General features: G+C 35.7%; 2 protein-coding genes across 5 annotated transcripts in view; both read left to right on the top strand.

The window, feature by feature from the left end:
• The window catches only part of LOC113494842 (solute carrier family 23 member 2), a 29,295-nt gene extending 26,351 nt beyond the window's left edge, over positions 1-2,944 (top strand). For both annotated transcript variants that reach the window (XM_026873341.1, XM_026873342.1), the window contains exons 12-13: positions 1,357-1,474; positions 2,022-2,944. In XM_026873341.1, the coding sequence (XP_026729142.1) occupies positions 1,357-1,474; positions 2,022-2,106 (203 nt within the window). In that variant the 3' untranslated portion in view covers positions 2,107-2,944. The remainder of the gene's footprint in view (positions 1-1,356; positions 1,475-2,021) is intronic.
• Positions 2,945-8,661: 5,717 nt separating this feature from the next.
• LOC113494840 overlaps positions 8,662-26,889 on the top strand; it is a 57,444-nt gene continuing 39,216 nt past the window's right edge. For all 3 annotated transcript variants that reach the window (XM_026873340.1, XM_026873339.1, XM_026873338.1), the window contains exon 1: positions 8,662-8,794. The gene's annotated coding sequence lies outside the window, so the exon portion shown is untranslated. The remainder of the gene's footprint in view (positions 8,795-26,889) is intronic.

Here is a 26,889-nt window from a genome sequence, read left to right as displayed (position 1 = left end):
GTTACCTTTTCAGCGGTAAAAGGTAAAACCGATTAAAAAAAACTTGTGTAGTTAGACACAAGCTGTTCAGATATAACCTGTATTCCATCGACGTCAGCGCGGGCAATACAAAAATTAGTACCTAATAATCTAAATTATTTCAGTATGATGTGACTCTTTACTTGATAAAGGTAATCATATTGAAGCAGTCATCGACGGTTTCGGATGGTTATCATCATATTTTCATAGGTCTTGATAGACAAATTATATCACCCATATAAAATGACGAAATCCAACAGTTACACGGATAGGTCAAAAGGTGGTGTAAACACTTGCAATCCAAGTTCGAATGACGTCACACCGCTGCGCGCGCACCTCGGGCGAGTGTGTCGCAATTCGTACAATTTGATTTGGATGGGAGGAACAAGTTAACGTTTCCTTTTATTTGCTTTAAACTTTTCCATTCCGAGGTAAATAAACAGAGGTGCTTGTACCAATCCGTATTTGTTTATTTTGTATCTAACAGCTTAAAGTTACAACAAGGTTATACACCGATAAACGGATAACATTGATGCTCGTCAAGATATAAAAATTTAATTTAAAAAAATAAAACGTCAAAAATGGACTGCGAAAATTCAATATATCCTAATCAGTTTGCCCGTTATGGAGCCAAATTGCTTCAGACAGACACACGTAGCGGTCTACCTTGTAAGGCCCTTCTTAAAAAAGAGTTCACGAAGTTCAAATTACTTTGCAGAACCGTATTTGTAGAACATCCCTAATACAGAATCATTTAAGGACAACAGTGCGTTAGACTGTAGTTACTGAACCCATTTGTTTTTTTTTAATAAAAACTACTGTTATACACCTGATGAATTTCGAATTTAATCGGACCATATGACAGCAATGAAAAAATAATAACAAAAGCAATTATCCAATCCTAATTTAAAGTTGACTGTGGTAGGGATAATTTGCCAGCAGCCAAGCACATAAAACAATTCACAATCGGAGAAATGTGAAATGCGCGGTTATTTTCGCGGAGGACATATTAGTTTACTTGCTTGTGCCTTTGTAGTTCGAGGAAAAGCTTTTTACTTTTGTACCCTTCTAATCTAACTACGTACTAACATGTCTGAAACATCGCTTTAGACCATAAAATCCCTTTTGAATATTCAGAATCTTCTAGAGCGTGTTTTGAGAAGGTCTGGTTTAATTTTATAATATTGGACCTGTGCCTTTATTAAAAACTTACAGTCACCCCCAAAAATGGGCTCTTCATAACCAAAAGTCACCGCTTTTTTAAATAAAGTTGATGTTGTATAAAAAGGAATAGTATCCAATATTTTGGGATATAGTACAAGTCATTGTATTATTCAGGTACGGATGAGGAGCGCGGTCTGGCGGCCTGGGCTAAGGAGATGTGTCTGGACGCGGCGGGCGCCAGCGAGCACGGCGACACGTACGACTTCCCAGTTGGGATGTCCTACATACGACGGTACTGTACCAATACAGCTGCTTACCCATTTATTAAGTTAGGGAGCTGCTACTTTCCATCCCCGGTCGAAGGTCTAGAGGAGGCCTCAATACGAGATGCAGGGATGTAAGTATCGAAGGACATGAAGGAGTGAGGTCAAGGATAGAGTGAAGTGGAGAAGGAAAATTAGGAAAGCAGACCCCACCACCATGTGGGATACGTAGCTGGGAAGAGAGAGAAGGGGCGAGATCACCCTACCTGACGTCGATAGTCCATTTTAATGTGTGATACATCCTTCTAATCCTTTGAGATACTGGAACTCCAATCATCTTCTGATTACTCTATAAGTGTCCAATTACTGATGGTTGGCTAGTTGAAATCTCTATCAAGCATGGTGCATCAGACATAAATGGTTACAAAAAAAAAGATTCTCGAAAGGTATTTAGCCTGGTGGTAATTACCGGGCCATCAGTCGTCTATTTTTCCTGGGAAGGTTTCCAAGAAAGTGATACTAGAGTGAGTGTCTAAATGACTAATTAAAGTAATTTACCCAGTATTAATTTTTCAGATGGACTTGGACTGAATATCTGCCGTTCATGCCGACGTACAAGGCTGGGAAGTTCACCGACTTATTCAGAAAGAAACGGATGTAGATTACTTTGGTCAATTTAAAGTATCAAGATAATGTTGAAGAATCAGATCAGATGGATGAAAAGAAAGGTTCCTGTCTTAAAAAATAAAGCTTTGTTAACGGAGTACAAATATTGTGCTCAAAAACTTTTATTAGGGACATGATTATGATTCGCTGTATAAAAATATAAAAGATAGTAGTTATAGATATACTTGACTGCACGGATAGCCGAGTGGCTGAGTTCACCACACCAAACCCATGCTAAGCTATGTCTTGTGGGTTAGGTGAAATTTCTTATTGAGGGAGTCGTTAAAAAAAAATCTAAGTACAGTAAGTTGGGGTCCAAGACATTTTCCTATACCGCAAAATATTACTTCTGTTCTGCACGTAACCTCACTATTTTTATTTCTCCTTAGTTTTGTTACTTGTACGCAGAAACTGACGGGATCGACTTTGAAATTATAAACTTAATCTTGAGCTATTTATGATGTCATGTCATTTATAAAGATTTTTTTTCATTTTTCCCATGCTATAAGAAGATTTCTCGTTGTTTTCTTTAGTCTTGAAGTCGATCCCGATAACGTTACCATTAGTAGTATACCTTGTAGAATTAGTAGTATTTTGAACCATTGTACTTCATTGCATTTCTTTATAGTTAAGTATTACAGTGATTTGCCTTTTCATTAAATTTTGAACTATAACTAATTTACTTTGACTTTGAATGTTTGTAGCTAGTAAAATAAAACTTGTATTAATCAGTACTTAAAATTGTGATTTGAAAATAGTATTTTTAAGTAGTTTAATTTTCATGAATGAATGACAGTAAAATTGGTATTAAAGCAAATAAATGGCAATACAAATAAACTAATGTGTTTTTGATTATTTTGCACGTTTTTATTCGGCCGTTAAAAGAAGTGGTTTATTGATTCGCTCCTTAAGCAAACTATAAAAAGAACATTCGAGAAAGATTGATGAATGTTAACGTTTTTTACTCATCGACGTGTTTAGTAAAACTGTACACACTGTTTTTTGTCCGTGTAACTGTAAACTTATAGTTACATTTGTATTTTACAGTAGAATTAAGATGTTCATCAAATTATAATGGCCAGCTTTCGTTCCTTTTCGTTTTCTTTATGAGAAATGTCTATTGTACCCAAGAGTATCTGACAGGCACTGAGAATTCAATAAATATTTAATTAATATGGCTTTTATAGGCTTGTTGGCGCCGCGGTGGCTATTATCATCCCCTGTACTACGACAGCCTACGGACCGTAGACGGCGTAGCGCCTTGATAGGTTTTGACGTAGCACTCACGTAGTCCTATGTAGGATTCAGTTGCGTTATAATTTGTTAGGCCTCATTGTAATGATTATGTGAGGCCTGACAAATTATTGTAATAATTATGTGTGGAGCTCGTGGCTAAGCTATAACCTCATAAGTGATTCCATCACAGGTTAAGCTATGCTTGACGCGGTTGGTCCGTAGATGGGTGACCATCTTTGTCATAACGAGTTCCTCCGTGTTTCAGAAGACACGTTAAATTGTGGGTACCGGCTGTTATTCCTACATCTTTGACAGTCGTTACAGGTAGTCAGAAGCTTGAAAAAGTCTGACAGCCAGTCTAACCAAGGGGTATCGTGTTGCCCAGGTAACTGGGTTGAGGAGGTCAGATAGGCAGTCGCTCCTTGTAAAACACTGGTACTTAGCTGAAACCGGTTGGACTGGTAGCCGACCCCAACATAGTTGGGAAAAGGCTATGCCAATGATGAAAATGATTGTAATGATTATGTATAAAATATTTATTATTCCTTATTCCATATTAACTATATTTTATTCACTGTTTGATTGTCAAAAGGGGTAGGAATCACAGACAGAGAGGGTAGGATGTAGAATAGTGGTATAATATACAAACCCTGCAGTCCGATTAGCACATGGACTCTAAATGACTGGTAAATGTAATAAAACATCCTTTCTCGACTATATTATAATGTTTATGTAACACAGTGTATATGGAGGCTGTAAGGAAAGTAATAGGATCACACGAGGACGGCCTACACTCCCGAGACACGGCTTATAAATGTTACCGGACAAACACGGTTTCAGGAGAAAATTGTTTGTGCTAGAGCAAACCGCTTCATATTTTATACGCGTAATTAAACAAAGGAGTAATGTGATCTTATTTATTTATTCCTTACTCAAATAATAGGACCTTAACCTAAATTGGATGTCAGTTTATTTATTTTTTGACCAATAAACGGATTAACTAGAATCTTCTTACCTATATTATTAACCTTAGACTCTGTCCCAGCCAAACTGGCCTAGGACCCATAAGTCTAGCCTAAAATCTGGTTTGACAGGTAACATAAATACCAGGCGCCCAGAAGGATTTAGAGTAAAACTGGATTCACACCTTAATACGTTGCCGATGTTACGAGACGCGTGGAAATGTACTGATGGACCGAAACAGGATTATCCCGGCTTTCCACAAAAAACGAATATTTGTAAGGAATCCTTTCATCACATATGTATTTGCTTTTGTTATTGAACTTTATTTACTGGTCTTGTTTATTTTTAAAATTGGTTTATAAAAAAATATTGTGTTAAAAACAGATTCAAAAATATTCTTGGGAGTGCTTTTTAAAGTCTTAAAACTGGATGAAAAAAGTCGGGATGAAAAGGAAAATACCGTATGTGCCTAAAATAAAGTTCTTGCGTTAATACTAGGTCTGTTTTTGCAAAGAAAGACATCGTGTTATTAAAAAAAAAAAACACTAATCATACCGTAAGCTATCATATGGTCAGCGTAGGTACATTATAAATTGGAACGTCACCATAATCTCTTTCAGAACATAATATAATTGGTAAAAGTTGGAATCACATCGACCAATTTCCGTTATAAGATGAGATTAAAGTCTAACAAATAATCGAAAAGAGATCGCTCTCCTCCGATCTTACCCGACATCAGTTCGGCATCCATCGCGCTATTGATTCAGGGTCATCAATAAGTGTCAGCGCAATCATCGCGACGGACGAGTAATGGATTGTGAAATGAAAAACGAACTTTGGTAGGTTGGAAATAGTCCTTGGAGACAGACCTTTGCTAATAGTAAAACTGATGTTGTTTCTTCTTGAAATGGATTTGTCGATCCATTGTCAAGTTCGGCTTGGACTGAACGAAACAGAAGGAATGGCCTTATATTTGTTTACGGAACATTTTGAAAGTGTTTTTGAGTCCCATACGTGAAAAGGCAAAATGTAATAAACAATTTACATTAATACTGATCTTATAAAATTTGAAGAAGGCAAAAAAAAGTAATTTTACAATATCACTTTTGTGTGTGTCTGTCTATCTATTTTTACGGTACGCCACCATTAGCCAGTAGCTGTCTTTTCGTTTGCAATGTACATACAATACAATCAGTAAGTAGCGTGCCTGACAAAGAAATATTTGGAGGTGATGTACTTTATACTTACCACTGTGCAACATGCACACTGCTACACTCATACTAAATGTAGTATGAGCAATAAGTAAATGCAAACATCACCTTTAGTAAAACAACATCCTAATCCAAAGTTAATTTACATTAGCGTCAGGTAGGTGGCCGTATTATTTGGAACGTACTACTGTCACTGGTCTTAAACTTGGCTTTGTACAGTATTGTCCTTCAAAGAAAATAGGAGGAACCCAATCGGAAAAAAGTTTAGTTAGAAACCAGACTTAAAAGTTTGTAGTAGTAGTAGTATAAGATGCCTTTTTTTCAAATTTCATGTGTATGAAAATATATAATTTACTAGCTGTTGCCCGCGACTTCGTCCCCGTAGGTAGAAGATATAAGTTATGATTTATACCTGCCCTGATTTTTTCACATTTTCTATTGTATCTTCGCTTCTATTAGTCGCAGCGTGATGGTTTATAGCCTAAAGCCTTCCTCAATGAATGGCCTATTTAACACAAAAATAATTTTTCAATTTGGACCAGTAGTTCCTGAAATTAGCGCGTTCAAACAAACAAACAAACTCTTCAGCTTTATATATTAGTATAGATAACATAAATAGTATTGATTAAAAATATGGTTACGGTAAGACCTAACGTGTAAGATGATATATTTTTGCAACCCTTAAACTTTTTATATTTTATGTAGAAATGTATAAATATTCAATATTTTTTCCACTCTTTAAGTTGTATAGTCGTATGTTAAAATTGTCTGGTCGTTGAAAATAAATCCCGTGTTTTCAAAATTAAAACTCCAAATACACCTGAGAAAGTTAACCTGTCTTATGACGAAATAAATAATCATTATCCCACACCAGGAAAATGGGATAAGCTGGGTGAATGATGAAGCGTTGTAAATTGCATTTAAGTTGCAAAAGAAACAATTTTGAGGTGTCTTAATAATTTATACCAAAATGGCGGTTGTCGTGTTTATAAATCACCCCGCATTATGGAGGAAAATGAATTCCGAAACTTGTAATGCTTCCAGCTAATTTCAGTACGGATACTTGCTTGTTCCTACTTTGTACGGGATCGTGTTAATGCTTGCCTTAATTTAGTGAATTAAGTAAAATTATAAGAAGAATGTAGCAATGTTCAGATAACTTATGAGTAAAGACACGACCAAAATATAACGTTAAATAAACAAAAAGAAAGGTTTTCATAAAATCTGCATAGGCTGTCTTACAGTCTATATCAAGTCGATTCGGCGCTTTCAAAATATCTTTCAACTAATTCTAACGCACACATGTACAGTAAAACTTTTTTACGTAGGCACATAACGCCCAACGAAGATTATCTAAAAGGAATGAAAAGGTCAAGCTAACGTTCTCGGAATTATTAAGTAAATGGGTGTAGGGCCGCGGCACCTGAGACTGTGTTTTATTGACACGATGCCGGATTGGAAAGCTCTCGTTTCCACAAACGGTCGGAATAAAGTGTTACTTAATAATTCAATACGAATACTTTTTGATATTTTTAAAGTAAGAGTCTAGGAACTGTTGAAAGGTTTATAATGTAGATTCTGAGATGAGCTTAGTGTATCTGTTGATTGTTTTTGTTGCAATATCAATATAAACACACAATAACAATACTTTATAACATAAAACTGCCAAACTGGTGCTTTTCGAATTTTACGGCGATATGGTCGAAAGAAAATACATGAAACAGCTTTGAATATAGAAGTTATAATTTGTACAAAAATTTGAACTAACGTTATGTAAGTCACTCGTCTTCCATTTTACATGACATTTTATTGTAGAGTGGTAAGTTTTCCATTCAAAAGCACTCAACCAAGACCCCGTGCAGCACAATTCAAAGATTACCGCGATATAAATAAAATGCATAAAACCCGCTGTAGCCGGGGGATTAGTGTGATGACACGATTCGTTTGCCCTTGTTGGTTACAACGTAGAAACCATTACAAGGGATTACTTTGCGGTTTTATTATAATTTTAGATTCAATTTTGTGTCTAGTACTGTCAAACAATGTTAGAGAATTTACTAGCATTTAAAATACCAATTAACTGGACCGAACGCCACGTAGGTAAATAATAAAAAAGGTCTGATAAAATAATACACTACCAAAATTCTTTAATTTCAAGTTAAACTAAGAGTATTTGCATAACATTAGAATTAACTAAAACCCGAGACCCCATTCATTTGGAGGTGTCCACGGGCACATAAAACTAACGTACATGGCATTAATTTAACGAGCCTAATCACCTAATGCGAGCCGACACGGGAGGCGCGACTAGTGCGAACTGTGGCACAAACAGTTTAACGCTTGACTTGCGCTCCGTAATTACTGACGTGAGAATCCACCGCTGTTGATACATGCGTGTTGTTGCGTTATATTGTCGTTTTATCCCAAAAAAAAGAGTCTGTTTCCTAGTTTTAAATTCGGAAACCGTGGCTTATTGAAAACAAAATTGGTCTATTTTAGATGGTTGGGTAAAACGAGGTTTAGCTAAAATATTATAGGATGAAAAAATAACTACGAATAATAAATGAACGAATTAAATAATTCAAGGCACTTCTAAAACGATGTAAGTTTAACGTGCTTGTATAAATGTGCACCCTGAGCTTTAAAGTTTCAGTATTAATGTCGCTCGTAGAATAAGTAAACTTTGAGAATTAAACCAGAAACGTTTTGCATAGAACAATGCAAAGGGCAAATAAATGTTTCATGGGTTTTAATGGTTTTGAGAATTAGTTTAGTTAAGACAAAGAAAAATACTATGACAGAAAGGATTTGAAGCAAAAATAAAACGCTTTTGATACATCGTGATCATGAACACGTAGCGCTCGTCAGCATAGGGTGTGTGAGCAGCGCATGTATCAGATGAGATGAGTGAAAACCGTCACAAATGATAACATTTGGAAGCTGAGGCGGGAACATTTCAAACGGAGCAATGCAAAGCGCTTGCAGTTGACACGGACCAATACGGATTTAGGTCCATTAGTGTTGAGTTGCACACGCGAGTGTAAGAGTGTTTACATTTCGGCGCACGCATACTAACCTGTTGTGTATCGACCGGCGGGCGGCGGCGGCCGGGGCGAGGCGCAGTCCGGGCCGCACCTCGCTCGCCGGAGCCCGCGCCGCACTCGCGCCTGTCCCGCGCCGCACCGCGCCCGCGCCACGAGTGCCCAGTGCAGTTCTTGTGATCGACATGCAGTTGCCGGCAACAAGCCGGCCGCACTAGAACAACAGCTTCAGGTAAATATATGACTACGTGTTTAGCTGTCGTATCTATGGTAGCTTGTTTCAATTTAAATCGATTAATTGTTTGACTAAACCGAATTATAGATAGTGACGGTTATTATTTGTTAGTAGAATTAATCAAATCCTTTGTATAAAAATAGTAACTGTTAGCGTTGGACGACCCTTTAAAAATAATCGTCAAAATGGTTTTACAACAAAAAGCAATTTTCTGGAAACGTAGACGCTATTTCTTAATCTCACGCCTGCGTCTCAGTAGTACCGTACTTTTGGAAAAGCTTTTTTGTTGATCTCTCAAGTAGATTAGGTGGAACTCTCAAGTTGGGAACATTTGAATCCCCTTGTTATTCAAACAGAATACGAATCACAACAGAATTAGTTCGATGGAAAATTAACATTTAAGTTAATATTGATTTAGGCATTATTAGAGGATGCCCTGACTGGCATCCATCAACAGGGATTGTTTACTACGTTAATTCGATTGAGAAACGCAATACCGAGCATCAATATTTCTTTGTTACGCCAGTCTAACTGCGCAACAAACATCTATTAGAAAAGGAGCATCCTTTGTTAGTCGTTCCTAGACCAGTCTGGGACTAGTCTCGCCCCCCGGCGGCGCCTGTTACTCAGCAAATGGAGTCCTTACCCCCGCTGTCTGTTAGCTATTAATATTGAGACGCACAAACTCCTGGTGGGATCATTTCACAGCGAGTATATCGCGGCCGCTCGCTCTAAATGGGATTCAAATCGAATGAACGCGTGTCAAGTGGGAGAGAGGATGTGTGTAGGAATTGGAACATCAATTTTCAGTTTAATCTCGATTGATTTGAGAACTGTTTGTACATATTGCTGCGGCGTATTTCATGGAAAATTGGCGTGTTGATAACGTAGTAGCTAAAATGGCTGAGCTGTGGCTGGCGGAACCATTGTTTTGGAGACGATATACCTCTCAGTATAAAAATTTAATTCGCCATACATGATATGACTTCTTAATCATTAAAGGCGCGGCTGATTACTTTAATAAATATCTTAAACATATTTACAATCCCAATCTAATCCGCATTAAGGGAGATGGACATCAGAGTGGGGACTTAATCATCTCGATAACAGCTTTCAATTCTGTGCTGTTGGTAATGGAATGTGCTGAATACTTCTAGTTGAGTGTACTTTATAAAAAAAGGTTGACGTTCATAATAACTACATAGAACCGAAAGCGATAATACGATAAAGACATCATTTTTAAAACCCAATTGATTAACATCAATTTTAAAACCCAATTTTGTCCAAATCAAATAGAACCTTAACATACATACAATATGATGCAATATCCAATATCCCAGTTGCTATCGCGCCTGCGTAGTGCAACAGGGTAGGTTTGAACTTTAGACCTTTCGAACGAATCATTTTGGTGTACCGCAGTTCACACTTAAATTATTTATAGCCTTATACATTTTAGGTTAACTTCGTCATTACTAAACGTAATAATTATTCTGTTGTCTTATATATGGAGTCGGTTACTCGTAATGTATAGGATGAGGAGGCAATTAACCTAGATTGGGGCTATGAGGAAGAAATGTAACATTATCGCTTGGCTTTCATAATTAATTAAACAATAGCCATTCGTATATATTCACGACCTGTTGGGATTAAGCAACGTCTATAGAATAGGTTGTCGTTGTATTCAATAAATGGAGGTAGATAAAAATAACAAAAAAATGCAGACTGACAAGTATTTTGCTGAGTACATTGCTTTTGATAACTCATACTCACAATTATCTTCATGTTATTTTTCGTATGTGGAAATCATATTGATGATTGAGAGCACTTAAGAGCTAAACGCTGTAGCCGGTAATAACCACATTGATTGCCCCAATTTGAGCGCAACTTGTGCATTAAGTTAGACAAAAGAAATGTGACATTCACGAATTATGAATTGATAAGTCACAACCAAAGAAAATCATTAGTTGATAATACAAATATTTTTCGAGAACTATCCATTCAATATCGTAAATTTTTGACTATCGGATAGCTGCGTTAGTTCAGCGTGTCACAGGTTTATGTTAAAAGCATTTACCACTCGCTGAGGCAGTATACTTTTATGGGCCGAAGTTCAAGGTCTTCTGATGGTAAAGAACGAATAGTGTTCCTGTCCTAACCTTTTTCAACCGACTTAAAAAAATAAGGTTCTTAATTCGGCTGTATTTTACTTTTTTTTTGTTACTTAGGCCTCGATGAATCGATTTTGTTCATCATTCTTTTACTTATTTACCGTGAAATGATCGGTTGTATGTTTTACAGTACCTACTAAAAATCAGGAAAAGCAGTCAGAGTCCGCGATAAAACCAACTATATTTTTTGTTATTTGTGACTCAGGGATAGCCAAATGTTTAGGTGTGTGACGTGTCGTGGGTTCAATCTCCGAAGAGGACAAGCATTTTTGCTTAGCTCGATTTTAATCATTGTGAAGCACCCCGATACACCAGGACTGAATTTCTTACTGTCGAAGTAGTTTCGAGAATCAATATGAACAAAGTGAATGCTATACATGTTAGAAACACTTTAATGTATTAATAGATTCCCAAGAATCTCACCAACTGAGCGTCTGTTTAACTACCTAAGTTAAATTGCACCGTTACAGTTGCTGCCAGCCTGTTAACTGCTTTCGCGAACAATTAAGTAGGTTACCTTTACTTTGTACTTTAAAACGCTTTGAGTTATTCATTCATTGTATACCATTAGGTATACACCGCATGTAAGTAATAGGTACGCATCATTAGCCTAGCCTTTTCCCAACTATGTTGGCTACCAGTCTAACCGGTTTCAGCTAAGTACCAGTGTTTTACAAGGACCGACTGCCTATCTGACCTCCTCAACCCAGCTACCTGGGCAACACGCACCCCTTGGTTAGACTGACTGTCAGACTTTTCAAGCTTCTGACTACCTGTAACGACTGTCAAAGACGTAAGAATAACAGCCGGGACCCACAATTTAACGTGCCTTCCGAAACACGGAGGAACTCCTTATGACAAAGATGGTCACCCATCTACGGACCTACAGCGTCAAGCATAGCTTAACCTGTGATCGTTTCACTTCTGCGGTTATAGCTTAGCCACGAGCAGTAATAGGTACGCATATTGGTTTTAATCTCGATGTCAACTCATCAATTTTTAATTGATTTCTCATACAAAACAGTTCGTTTCAAGAAAATCTCCGTTAAATCTTTGTGCAATCGGTTGTTAGTTTGACAATTGTAAGAAAAAGGATTTTCCTCAATCTGCGCGAGGATATTTACGTTGCAGTAATAAACACATATGTCTCATGTCCGAACGAACTGATTCAGAAATTCTTAGAAACAAATTCTTCCTACAATGACTTCATGCAATCCTGATTTATACAAATATACTTTCTTTTATTAAATTACAATGACGAAGTGCGCAGTTTGTTTCCTTGCGCATTTTTGCGTGGGTTTGTTTTTCATAAAACATGCGGTTCCTGGGAAAACAAAAATAGTACTTTTGGTGTATTGGCGGGTTATCACCTTTTGACTGAATTTTAATCACGGCGGTGAATCACAATAAAAAAAGTATTTTCTTTAACTATTCTCAATTACATTTATTAGATTAATAATGTATTTCATAATAATATGCCTTCATTGGCAAATTTCAATTCCACCAAAGATTTCCTTCATAATACGTTAGATTTTATCAGGTATCTATATCTACATGGACAGCCTATACTTCAATCGTATTAAATGACTGCAGGCTGATAAGTTTTATGATGTAACATTACACGTATGACCCGTCATAATAATGATGAAAGATTGTGTAGTTCAATGTTTCAAGCTTTTAACTGAGGTAATTTTAATACAAACCTTTTTGAATTAATTAACTTTTTTCTTTATTCTTTATTGGAAAAGGTTAAAGTGTCCTTACCCTAAATTACAATAATATAGCCTTTTAAAACGCATAACACATTTACTTTTAAAACTTTTTTCTTTGTTCGTTTAGGTTCGGAATTGATTATATTTTTGGGAAAGAAAATTTTGGGCTAGAAGTAATAAAATTAAGAACAATAAGAAATAAGAGAGTAATGAGGTCTCGGGCACCATAGTTCTGAACAGCCTTATGCCTGGCTATGACTCATCCTATCGATTCTCAGAACGATAAAAAGTACCAGTTTTCATTATTTTGAATTAAACTGCAATAATAACAGAAGGCAAGCCATTATTTTTTCATTATATAATAAAATACGATTAAGAGTGAAACACGCGATCAGAACCATGTAAAAAATATTTGAGCTTTCTATGGAATATGAAGAAAACGAAATCTAATTTTATTAGAAAAGTAAAAAGTACGCTTAGTTCTCGCATATTTCTTACCGGATCATATTTTTTCCGCGCTCGTCGGTATTATAAAAAATGGTGCAATGCGTATTTCTCACACATCAGGAGAAAATCCATCCCGAGTCATGCTGAAAGTATGACGGAATTTTCAAAGTGAAAGCATGAAAGTATGGTAATCCATTTATCTTGTTGCGGTATCTATAGTAGAGTCGTGGTAATCCGTCTTTTACGAAGCTATCACGGCTTGAGCCGATGACAGCCAATGACGGGCGGCGGACGCTAATGTGACCGCCACTACACTACTGATGTATTATAGCGAGTGACGCGGTCATTATCTACTTGTTAATAGCGTACTAGGTTTTCAGCAGGATGGATTAATCATCAAATGATATAGCCGCTGAACAAGTACTACACGATTCCCGCAAAAAGTCCTTACAATAACTAAACTAGGAATGGTACTCACTCGTTTCCTATAATTTGAATGCATACAAAGTCTTACCTTTTACGAGAATCTTTTTACTATTTGAGTATTTTCATTTTATTACTGCACTCGGAAGGTGACATAAAGCTGTGATAGGTTTCGTTCTGAACTTTACCGACAAGAAACAGCTGTCCTGTAGAAAGACCGAAACTCTTTTAGGGAAAATCATACACAATGCCACATACCGATCCCGTGGTCCAGGGGTTCTGGACATGAATCCAGACCCCCTGCGTTGGAATTTTTCATCGGTCCTTTGATGTATCGGTTTATTCATGCGGCTTGCTCGCGACCCCGCCACTGCTTCAGCTCGTAATTGAATGATGAATTGAACATTTTGACGTCACTTTCGCTTAGATTTGCGAGAGAGCGATGACCGACGAGTACCTTTACGAATCATCTGATCGAGAGCATTTTTAGTGTTTTATTTACATTGCCTTTTTTCGTGAAAAGGGCGAAATAATGATTTTCGTTACCAAAATACTATTGAAAAACGTAGGAAAAATGATTTTACACCCTGTATAGTTTCAGTGTGATTGAGTAAAGTCAAGATTGTCTTCAAGTGAATGTTGTTTAATCAAATAAAAACATAATTACAGAAACAAACCTTACTTAGCTTTGAAATGAAATACGTAATGTTAAATGATTAAAAGTTATATTCATAATCATTCCCCTTAAACCCAGGGAACGAGCGTCGTCTTCTCTTGTTCGAAAAGTATAATCCTACCTTTTACTTTAAAGTCGTTACTTTATATAAAAGCATTATGATCCGCCCCCGGAGCCGCCCGGGGCATTCCCTCGCGAGTTCTGTTCGCGGCCAAAGATAAATGTGACACGAAACTCCTTTTAACATTGTAAATTCCAATTACCATACCTTACATGAGTTCCAACCATCTTCATAATACACATTTTATTGTAAACTAGCTGTTGCCCGCGACTTTGTCTGCGTGATTCTCAAGATGTGAAAAACTATGAAGTTTAATAATAACGATCATCGCAAAAATGTAATTCAATATTGATTTTTTTTTTACATTTTAAACTTGCTTTTTTATTTCTAAATTATAAGGAATCTTGAGCGGCCCAAAGACTATCAAATGTTTGAATCAAACACATTTCATCGTTTACGATATTATCCTGGTGTCAAATATTTCACAGCTGTTTAAATGACTTTTTCTTATTTAATCCCAAAAAGAGCGGTTTATAACTTTGACGTATCTGCCTGCCTGTCTGTCTGTGACATCATAGCTTCCGAACAAATTGAACTATTTTAATTTAAACGTCAATTATGTGCAAGTGTTCGTTTAGACATGTTTAAAAAATCGAGCCGTTTAAAAATGGGGGGATGCAAGTAGGAAAAAATAACAGAAGGTATAACTCAGTCTTAGCACTTCTGCTAAAAATTTTTTACTTTCGAGGGTTTTCCATTTTCTAATTGGGTGTGTTATGATTTTCGAGCACGTCTGTTCTTGGGACGGCCTACACCTGAAATTGCTAGACGGATTATGACAGTGATTATGAGGTATCATAAAATTATTATTGTAGTGTAACCAAAGAGGTAAACCAGAACCATATTACTGAGGCCCCGTTCGTCTGTCTGCCACCTGGCTGTTTCTCAGGAACAGTGATAGCCAGACAGTTGTTATTTTCACACACGACGTTTTCTGACGATATAAAGAAGATGTCAAATTATTTTTGTGGACGGAGCTGGTGAATTGAGAATTGGGCGCGGTAACTGTGGATTTTACATAGTATCATAAGATATAAGATTTTGCAAAATTGCGCCCAGATAAACGGTTTCCTGAAACACGTTTGATGATTCCTCACAAACATTTGGAATATTTCCAAAATAAAAAGTTGGTAAACGTGTTATCTTGGCTCCCTGGTGTTTTGATCATGATTTGCCTTTAAACTGTTGATAAATAAATAGCCTGATAATAAAAAACTTGACAATGACAAAAACCTAAAGTATAGGATATGTGTAATTTGTGATGTTATAACAAAGCAAAATATGAACATAAAAGTGACTTCATGTGCATGAGTTCTATTTACTGTACCAATTTACAAAGAAAAATTACGTATTTTATTCGTTAACCTACCTGACGATCATTGAAGTTAAATACCGTCATCCCTACAGCATAAATGAAACTTAAATAAAGACTACATGAGGTTGGTTATGAGGTTACACTGTCGATACCGACAGCCAAAATGAATTTTCCAGACATTGTATGACGGATGTAAGTGCTGATAGCTACACGCTATTATCAGCCTTATTGGGGAAATTTCCAAAAATATGTTTCTAATCCTCGTCGGCTTAGCTTTGGGATCTCAGAAAGTCATTCAGTCTCGTTCCTTCCCCTTTTTTTACCAGGCTACGAAAGAAGAAAATTTTAAATAAGTAGAGATTACAATAAATTGTTAAAGGATTACTGTAATGGCGGATGTAGACCGATCAAATCGTTAAAATATTGAAAAATCCTAGGTATCAGTAGACATTGTTCTATCAATAGATACATAATGTCAAAAACCGTCTAGCGTACGCTCTTATTCATAGATAGCTTTCGTCGTACAGATCTTTCACATTGCATACCTATTATGCAGTTTTATGCAAGTTTTCTGGGCTTTTTTATCCGAAATACTCTTGGCCTATGTAATGTTGCAAATTTAAGATAACATTATTTCATTGTTTGAAAGGCTTTTTTTGTTTGAATGTTTACATTTTTGTTGCTAGTTGTTACAGATGAACCAAGGTAATAATTAACTGTGTCGTTCAGTAATTTTTTGTTGCATATTTATAGATAAGATCAATGTGAACTACATTCAACTTTGGGTTGAGTGTCACTACGAATGTTTTGATCTTGAAGACAGGTATATAAACCTATCGTAAATAAAAACAAAATCATATTACGGCATTCCACATTTGAACTTGAGTCATTTTAGTACATCAATAAAAATAAAAATAATTTAAGTGCCTTTCTTTCAAGAATGTACCGATTACGGTAACAATTGCATAAAAAAACGTATTAGTTTATGTTTCTTTTATTTTACTTGTGAAATAGTCGCGGTAGGCCTATATCAGACTTGAAAGAGAATAAAATGACTAATTTTGTGAAAATCATTTATTTTCGAAAAATCCTATTATTGCTCTGCCAAAAGTCTTAAGGTAAATAGCTTGATGTTTTTTGTGTAAATTGATGACCGTGCTGCTTACTACTCAATGGGGTGAAAATACACCTCATAATTGTATTAAACGATGTTACAGGTGAGTCCAAATATTTAAAACTTTACTGCTCATGCCCCCTGCATAGTAGCGTTATGGTTTTTGTATATTTGTTGTATCATGTGTACGATAAGGTGCATGGAAAATTTGAACGAAATATATTCAGTAGTTTATGAGATAATTTGATATTTGTTTATAGATATAAAAGGCTCCTGCTCACCCCCTGTAACGAAAAGCGAGATAATAAGTAAAAAGTATGTTGACCGGACCTCTTGTTGATATTCTCTAAAAATTTGAATCAAATCTATCCAGTACTTTCCGAGATCTTTCCGGACATACATACAGACAAACAGACAAACAGACAAACAGACAAAAATTTTAAAAATCATATTTTCGGCATCGGAATCGTTCGTAGACCACCCGGCAATTATTCTTTTAAAAAAATATTCAGTGTACAGTTTTCACTTTTCTACAATTTTATTATATGTATAGATACCGGTTGAGTCTTAATGGCTTTTTTCATTTCACTGCTAATTGGATATTACAGAACTATTACTACGCATGCAACGGTCTATGCATTATAAATGAATGAACATGGCATTAAAGTGCTTTAAACCATTTATTTGGATGTATACATACATAAAAAAATGGTTTTAAGACGAAAAATCTCGACCACCATTATCTATTTTTATCAGTTAATGCTACGTCGTAGCTGTCGTAGACTATAGTGGTTCTGTTGATGTCTACGCCGTAGCTATCTGTTAGCCTACATAATGAACCTTCCCCTGGCATTTTATTTCCATCTAATATAATATTGAATAAACGTGCGCTGAAAGAAGACCTTTGTATACAATAGAAAAGGCTTTTGTTCTAGGTTTTGTTCAATAAAATATTACAATGTCGGGCTCTAGAGTTTACTGAACAGGTTTATAAAGTAATGGTTTCTATTAAGCTTAGGTAAGAGACCAAACATAAAGTTAAAGTTCATGTGGACGCCGCATCATTATAGGACATGAAAACTGAACCGGCTCAAATATTAGGTACATAAATTGTCAAAGTTCATATTATTATTACCAGCCTGTAATATCCCACTGCTGGGCACAGGCCTATCCACTCTTCTGTTATTTATCTCTCTTATATCTATTCTTATGAGCTTATAACCAGTTCGGTAAGAACGAATTCAGGTCATCCTTCCATCTCCGTCTAGGTCTGCCTCGCTGACATTGGTTTTGTGCTATAAACCTTTCGGAAGTAATTTTCGAAAGTAGGGGGCTTAAGTTTTATTTCGCTTGGCTTTACTTATGCCAACTAAAATCCGTATGGTTTCAAATTATTTCTAAAGTATTAACAAGAGTCCTCGGTGTCCATAGCATGGCGTCACCTGCTCAGCTATTCACGTCGTAAAGCGAGTGCTCCGGCAAGCGAGCGTAATGCCCGGGTAATGGACGCCGTAACACATTATGTTAATACAACACTTGAGCTAACTGCTATGGAATAAAACGAAACTCCACTTATCTCAAGGTTATCACAAAAGTCAGTTCAAAACAATACATGTTTTCAACAAGAGAGAAGAATATTTCTGGTGTAATTTGGCGCTTGTATACGTACATACGTTTATGCATCAGGAAACATACGTATTAATAATTATTGACTTTTATTAAAACATGAATCAAATACGTTCAGTTCAAAGCGTTCTCGTTAGGTTCATGTTTGCCTGTTTAATTGATGTGTTCATGTATATTGCACAGAGCTGTCTCTCTGTTTACATTTCCAATTTATGATGACATTCGGTTTTGACGTCGCTTTATTTATGTCAATGAAGTTGTTAATTTTAATGAATTGCTTCCGCGTTGTAAAGTTGAAAACATTATTTCACGGAAACAAATGTATGTAGTATTCATTTAAATCTGAAACAAATGTAACCTTCCTTTTTCCTTTAAAAACTACCCGTTATTTTAGTTACATCGAAATTTTTTAATCTTTACTCGACAGAAATCTTTCATAGTTTTAGTTTAGGCAATCTGACGCACCTAAAAACATGTCATAAATGTCACACCATACAATACGACGATTTCCATTAGATATCTGATAAATACATGAATAATCGGCAATCCGGTGATATCGACGGCATGTAACCCGCAGCCCATCGCTATTATCATGCGAATCGGTGTCGGACAATGGCTGAGTAAATAAGCATCGGTCCTCGAGGGCTCTCTAAACAATGATGTGCTACACTCTGCCCTTATCAGCGCAGTGATACGCGTGGCGCGATTGGTTCTGTTTTATGCGCGCCTAGTACTTTTTGTTTACCTTTGCCGTTGTTAGATGGACTTCCGTCAGTTGTAAATGTTTAAAGGTTTATTTCATGCTTGTATTAAAAACGAACTTGTCATTGCATCTCAAACATTATGAGTTCTATACATTTTAAAAATACCATACTGTTACATTACTTTAATAGCAAAGTTGTCTATTATGTTGTTTTTCTATGTATGATCTCAATAAATAAATTCTGGGAACTGAATACATTTTGATAAAAATCATTTAGAAGACATTTTCCTCTTCTCAAACACCAAAGTCACCACCAGAATACAACCATATTATCCTTTTACGTACCTAAGGACCAGTACTTAACGATTCCTCATTGCGCACAAATAACAACACGCAACAGTAGCACCGCTCGAGTAAGCCACGCATGTTTTACGAGAGCTGTCGGCCGCCTCTCAACCGCCTGATTTGACGAACAATTTCACGAATTACCGAACTGTATGAGATTCAACTGACCCACGCTTCACTTACTAAATGTTTCGTAGTATTGCTTTTTATGCGCAAAACTTGTCAGTTATGTTAGACCATTTGCGTATTCAGTAAAAAATGCATTTTTTATTGAATTCATGTAATTTTAACTACGTAACAGCAACTCAAGTTCTGTGTAACTTCGTAGGCTGCTACAAGTGGACCTTATATCCGCGGTGCTACGAGCCGCTACGCACGTAGCATATCGTACTTAAATTGTTGTAAATAATTTACTTCGATGAGTCTTTGCCCACAATTTATGTGAGATAAGGCAATAAATAAAAACATTTAGCCTCGTTCTATAGACGAGTCTTTTCACTTAAAGCTAACGTCCCAATAAATCGCTTGTTATATAACACCATTAGTAACTCGATCCACTTTTGACATCATCTCCATTATGTAATGGATTACTCATATGTACATTTTATGGTGTGAATAAAACATATTGTTTATTAGCTGTCGATTAAATGCTCGCGTTTAAGATTAACTTCTTTTTTGTGCACGTAACCTGCTAGTGTTAGGGAGCACGTTTTTATACATTAATGTTCTTATTTTATTAAATAATGCTATTGCATTATGAGCATGATTTTACAATTAAGCTATCTTTGGTCCTTTGTTTCATTTATACCAAAATTTTAGTTCAGAAAACATTAAAACATGGGTGGACTTCGTGATCAATCTTGCCCAAAATCTATGACTAATAACAGACTTACGAGAGTTTACAGACTGGCTGTCGCTCACCACATTCCTTACATTTCACAAACACTATGTGTATGAGTCCATGTCGGGATATCTCATACAATAAATCGGTGAGTGTATGGCTTGTTACAATGGCGTTTGTTTGCGCGCCGACACTAACCAGACCTGCGCTAAATATACGCGCAGTTAAGGACCAACTACACTCATGTGTATGAAAATAGCACTCATCGCGTTAAGAAATATTTTATTGAAATGAATTGAAAAATCTTTACATAAAAATACGTTCCGAAATCCTGTTCTTTTACCCAAAGACATTTATTTAATGACATCGTTAAATAAATGTCTTTTTACAAGTACCCAACCCCAATTAGCAATATAACCTGTCTTATACAAATACGATAGCAACCACATTGCATATCTCCATATTGCCCTGAGTGTAGTCAGTCTTTAATGCGCACGCGCAGATCTCCTGCTTACACTACAACGGGATAGTTCGGCGAATCCGTGCCACTCGAGTGCACGTACTATTCTCACTGAATCACATCAATTGAATTCTATTATACATGTTTTCTTGCATAGTACAACTGCATTTACTTAACGTTATATTAATGTGAAATTCTATCATAAATCTATAATTATGTAAGCTGAGCATTCGTTGCTACTCATACATAAATATAGTATACCTAACTGCCGGAGCGCTTGCAATAAAAACTGACTATCGTCAAGTTAATGACCATAGTTATCAGATGACCTAGCACTGCGATAAATGTCAACCAGTACTTTAAACTTAGTTGCGGGGTACTTGAAACATTGTAAATCGTTTTGTCTGATCAGAGTCTAGACTGAAGCCTTGATAAGTAATCCAGACCGAAAGGAACCTTCAAGTATTCAACGACACTGTAAAAGCTATGTCTGTGTCGTTTTATTGAAGCTAGGGTCGTAATAAGTTTGCTTTTTCTTTTGCTATATAAAGATAAATCTTAGTTGATGAAACTAAATCACTAAAGCATTATTTGAGAGAGGTAATGAGCAGACTTACTCTAAAAACTGGTTTAGGTCTATTTTTGGATTTGGTAGAAATGAATAATATACTGGAAATGATACTATCGAAGCAAATTAAGATCAAATAGAGTGCCAGAAATATCAACTAAAACTCAATCCTGATTCTGTCTTGAGGTTTACTGACACTGTAAAGCAAATTCAAAATTAGACTGATTACTACCGCCATCCCTGTCAAACTCACTTCTAGTTACAATACTCTGCGTTTATAACATTTTCCCTCTGCCCTGCCAGTCACGTCCATCCTTTTGACGGATTATACGGTTTGTTAATTGTCAATTCTCACTCACGTAGTAACGATGAGTGAAATAAAACAGGGTCCAAATTCCTCGTTACCAAACAGTTTTCATTGTTTTCATTTCGTAATTGTATTATTTGAGGAAAAACTCGCGTTCGTGTGATGTCGTTAGCTCTCACTAATTACACCTTTTATTAGTCCGGGACGATTAACGCTGGTGGCATATTGCCATAATCGCCGCTCAGCAAACTGTTTGCGATTGCGATGTATTGTTATTTGTGCATCGGGAATGTTACTGTCTATTCGTCTGATATATGACGTCCCTTAACTTATGTTTATTATGTGAATTGTTAGAATTAGTAGTAAATCCTAACAGTTACAACAAAAGAAGTAAAAAAGAATAAACTTTTATTTAATAGAAATTCAAGGTATTTTTTTAAGCTTTTAGTATTTAAAAGAAAAAAAAAACGATTTCGCATTGTGTATATTACCTGTAGTACCTACTCGATTCCAAATCCTATTAAAATACGACGGATATAAAAAAGACCTTCAAACAGTCTACTATTTCACTGCATAGATCGTTTTATTAAACATTTTGTAATTTCGATACCTAAAAGAGGATCGGTCTCGGTTCCTCCTCCCCCCCACCACCACAATTTGTATTCATAACACTAACTGAATTATTACAGGCTTTATCGCAGCTATTATCATTTTGTTAAAATCCATTTAGTTTGCCTCATTGCTTGCTCAATTATGTATGAAAGTGTTATATTTTCCTGTGATTTGATTCGTTTGGAATAAATAATCACTTAATAATTTAATTATATTCTCCACGGTATTTTGTAATTATTTGTTAATGATAGACGCTTTTTGTCAACCATTAATAAAAGTAAAACACTAGGCACATTTTATGTTCTGATTTATTTGACAACTATTTATTTTACTACTTTATTTTTTTTTGAAATTTACAACTTACAAAATGTCTAGTCATCTTACTACAATTCGTTGCCAGTGTAAACAAAAACCTCATGTCGTTTTTGAGTCCCTGACAAGATCTTGAACTAAACATTATAACCACACAAATGCACGTTTAAATATGCATCATCGACAAACTTGCGCCACACATGACAGTCTCGAAAACGTATTGTGAACGGATTCGATCACCGATCTATATATATAAAGTTATATTTAACTTGTTATTCCATCGTTTATGTGCAAGCCGGTTTATAGATCGCGATCTCTCGGCTGTCTGTTTGTTTGCGTTACCGTAACGGTCTGCGAGTGATTGCCGATCAATTGCCAGATTTAACCAAGGCTAAGACTAATTAAAATCAATGAAATTAATTATAGAAGTCTATGCGATATTATTTTTATTAGGACGTAATCAAATGGTGTATATTTACGTCAATTGATTGGAATGTTTACGTTTTGTTGGTATCAAAACAGAAGTGTCTTAAAATATATTGAGTTATAATTAGTTATACATTTTATATTAATAGGATTTTGTCTTGGATATGACGACTAATTTTGCATGAGTTGTAATATGAAAATATGTTTAATTTACGAACATTGCGGATTGCGGACACGATTTTAACATGAAAAAAGCATCCATGTTATCTTATAAATGACATCAAAATGTCTATAATTTTCCAATAGGAACCCACAATTTGATAGTATCATTGCTCAAGGGCAGCTCTTACGATCGACATCAAATGCCAACTGACCATTAACATGGCTCATGCCATGCGATGTCAATAGTTCGAAAGTTAATGACTAATAGCCTTGTTTTATGTAGCCCTGGTACTTTGCAGCTAGTAATTTGTTAGAGCAAATTTATGAAAGGAAATACAATAATTTGTATTCCATAGCGGTTATTGATTTATTCTAATTTACATGAATAAAATAAATGAAACGCAACTTATTCCTATTATAATTATTTTTTTCTTACCGTTGTTTACGAATTATTATTTCACTGATAAATAATTTTCACTTCAGGAAATTGATCACTATGAAAAAAAATAATTCTATTTATTATTTATACGAAAATAAATGCACACGTCGACATCGATTCTACCTATAAAGTTAAGCAGGACGCGCTAAAAAGGAAGACATTAAATCTGCTTGTGATTAATATGGCTTAATAAAATAAGCCTCATATTATCTTAAATTGTTCTTGTTGGAAAAATAAACTAACCGTAAAAGTTTAGTAATAAATCACGAGCGGGTTTTGCGTAAGAGTGCAGTGACCTAATTCTGACACGCATCAGGGCTGCCTGATATATTTATGCAGGATAGTAAATTATTAGTGCTAAAGGTTTTTGACAGAAGAAATAGGAAAAGGGTAAACAAATGTATAGTTAGTAAAGAACTTAAAAAATATAGATAAGATAATGTTTTCCGAAATAAATAAATGTTGAAAAGATATGTTAAATATAAATTTCATTCAACGCTTACATAAAAAATACCCAACATAACATTTATACCCTAATATTTTTTAATTTGGCACTGGCTTTAATATTCAGCCAGGCTTAAATTAAAAGCTGAATGTACAAACAAAGCGAGTCATAACAGCCCTAGCGGCCGTTAACGAAGCCCCCGTGCTGGACCGGCATTTGCTAGCTAATACCCGCATATGCTGGCATTTACTGGCATGTATAATGCGGCCGCATGCATATGCAGTACGTTTTACGAGTCCTGCTCATTATTGAGGCCGCTTCAGGCCAACCCGTGTAATAGGCGTAGTCTTTATTGTACGCTTGCAATTGACATGCGTGTTAGTTAAAATTTGTGCGTTTAAACACGACAATAATGCCTCTCATGTTTGGTGATGTAACTATCGGGTATTATAATGTGATGCCGAATTTTACCGACTCTGAAACGTTTTAAAAAAATGAATATTTGATGCTTTCTTTTCAGATTTATAAAGAACGGTTATTTGTCTAAATGACAACATTCAGCTTATTACCGATCGGCCTGTAACTTTTATTAAAAAAGAAATTCTCAAAAAATACTTCAATATTATCTTGTGGACGTAATCTCCCACTCCTGCCACAACAACTTAGCGAGCGATCGCTTAAAAGTAACTTGAGATAGCATGTCCCACTTCACTAATCTTGTTACACAAACTGTTTGATACTACTTAACTAACTTAACGGAAATATTTGAACAGTTACAAGTGGCGAACGTTTTGAGCAAAGCTGTGTACCTACGTTTTATGCTATCCTAGTAATAAAAATAGTTTACCGCACAAAATAATATCAAAGAAAAATGTGCATAAACGATAGCATCGTATAGACATCCATCGCTGATCTAGGTCACAAGCTGGCTAAGTTAAAATGGGGCGAAGTAGGTCATAATAAAATTATAAAAGCCTAAAGGGAAGGTTCATGCTATGAAACAACGAATATGACGTTGGATAAAAAGTTCTAATTTGCTATCTGATCATGTTTTTTACTGTAGTACATTATTTTTATTAGATCTGTTAGCCTAAAAGTAAGCAAAAATTTTACAGCAATTGTGATAGTTTAATTAATTAGAGATAATAAAATCAATTTTTTATATAATAAAGAGGGTTTTACAATAACATTGTGATCAGTATTTTTCGTAAGTACTAGGACATCAGTAAGTCAAGAGTAAAAAAGCCAGAACAAAAACAGTTGGGAAGTGTGAGTGACATAGAGGGTGCTCCATTAGTGCGGGATGCGCCGCGCGAGCACGAGAGCGAGGTTCTTAATGTCTGGCCGTCATTACTGAGGGACTAGGCAAACATAACCGAGGAGTATGTTTTAATTTTGTGAGTTAAGGAAATAAAGGTTGATTAAGTGATATAAGGTGAAGGTGACATAACCTAAAATGCATGTTGCTTATTTCGTAGTTGATACATTATCATCAATTTCTTACTATAAAGTAAAAATGACCATTATGCGTGATAATGGCATATTGGCATACCCTATTTACAAAATACGTCACATGGCAAATAAATATTACAAAATATTGATCCTATAAATTTGAATTTCTCTGCTTTGTTTACTTTGAAGTGGCTCAAAGCACTTGCTAAATATAGTTAGTTAAGCCAAGCCAGAAAACTACATAATAAGTAGGTATAAGTAAGCAGTAGCTGACCTGACATAATAGCTAAGCTAGGCTTGTTGAACGGCAGCACAAACAACGGTTAGGTGACTGGGGCTGCAGATAAGGGATGTACAAACAACCCTTTCAAACAACATGCCAGCGGAGCTGTTCGCTGCAAATAAGAGCCAAGTGTAGCTACAACTCAGATTACGCGGTCAGTTTTCAACATTCGATTATTATTATTAAAGAAAATATGACCTACCTATAAAATTGAATACAGTTAAGTATTAAATCATCCACCGGTTTTCTCACGCGTATTAATCGGGATTGCCCGCCGCGAGTCAAACAACTTTTTAATGAATCGTCCTCACGAAATTTTCTATAAATTATACTGAATAAAATTACCCAGTAATTATTGATTCAGTATTTCTGGCAGTCTTCTATGAATCGTTCTTTATATTTCGTTCGACAACAATATTTAGCAGATCCGTTGTGGTCGGTCGTAAACAGAGGAATCTCCACAATAAACGATTCGTGACTCGTAACGTTGTTTCATGGCCTATTAGCGGATGAGGGCATGTTACAGTTTATAGGGCCTAGTTTGTTACATCACAAACTTGCCTTACTGATTGCTAATTTAGGTTAGATATTCTTGGTACGGAACAAAGGAAATGGTTTAGACTTGTAGGTTTTGGGTTAATTGTTTTTTCTGTCAACTTATCTCTTCTAATTACATAAAACTTACGTCTGTTTATATACTTTTGATCTCGCAGACAAACAGTGTGTACTGTTTTGTGAGACACTGTACTATGTCATAAGAATAACGTGTACCTGTAATAACTGAATAAATAAATAAATAAATAAATAATGTTCGACCAATCACAAGATCCCATAAACTAACTGAAACTTCTTAAGAAATAATCCTAACTTGCAAAACAAAACGCATTCGATCGATTCGATCTTTAAAATTATTTACAACCGCGATGTCGGAAAACCCCCAACATTTTATGAGACAAAACAACGGAAAACACCAAATAATAATTTCCAATATTGCAGAGTGATCAATCATAAGCTTGTACTTGTACTTCGATAAAATACGCTCAAATAAATCAGTGTCGCGACGCTTACATCGACGGCCGATCACTTTCCTCGCTGAAAACACTTAGAACACGTGAAGCAATGTATCATGTTTATG

Source organism: Trichoplusia ni, chromosome 6 (assembly GCF_003590095.1).
Source record: "Trichoplusia ni isolate ovarian cell line Hi5 chromosome 6, tn1, whole genome shotgun sequence".
Classification (NCBI taxonomy): Eukaryota; Metazoa; Arthropoda; class Insecta; order Lepidoptera; family Noctuidae; genus Trichoplusia; species Trichoplusia ni.
This window is presented reverse-complemented; position numbering and strand designations above follow the sequence as displayed.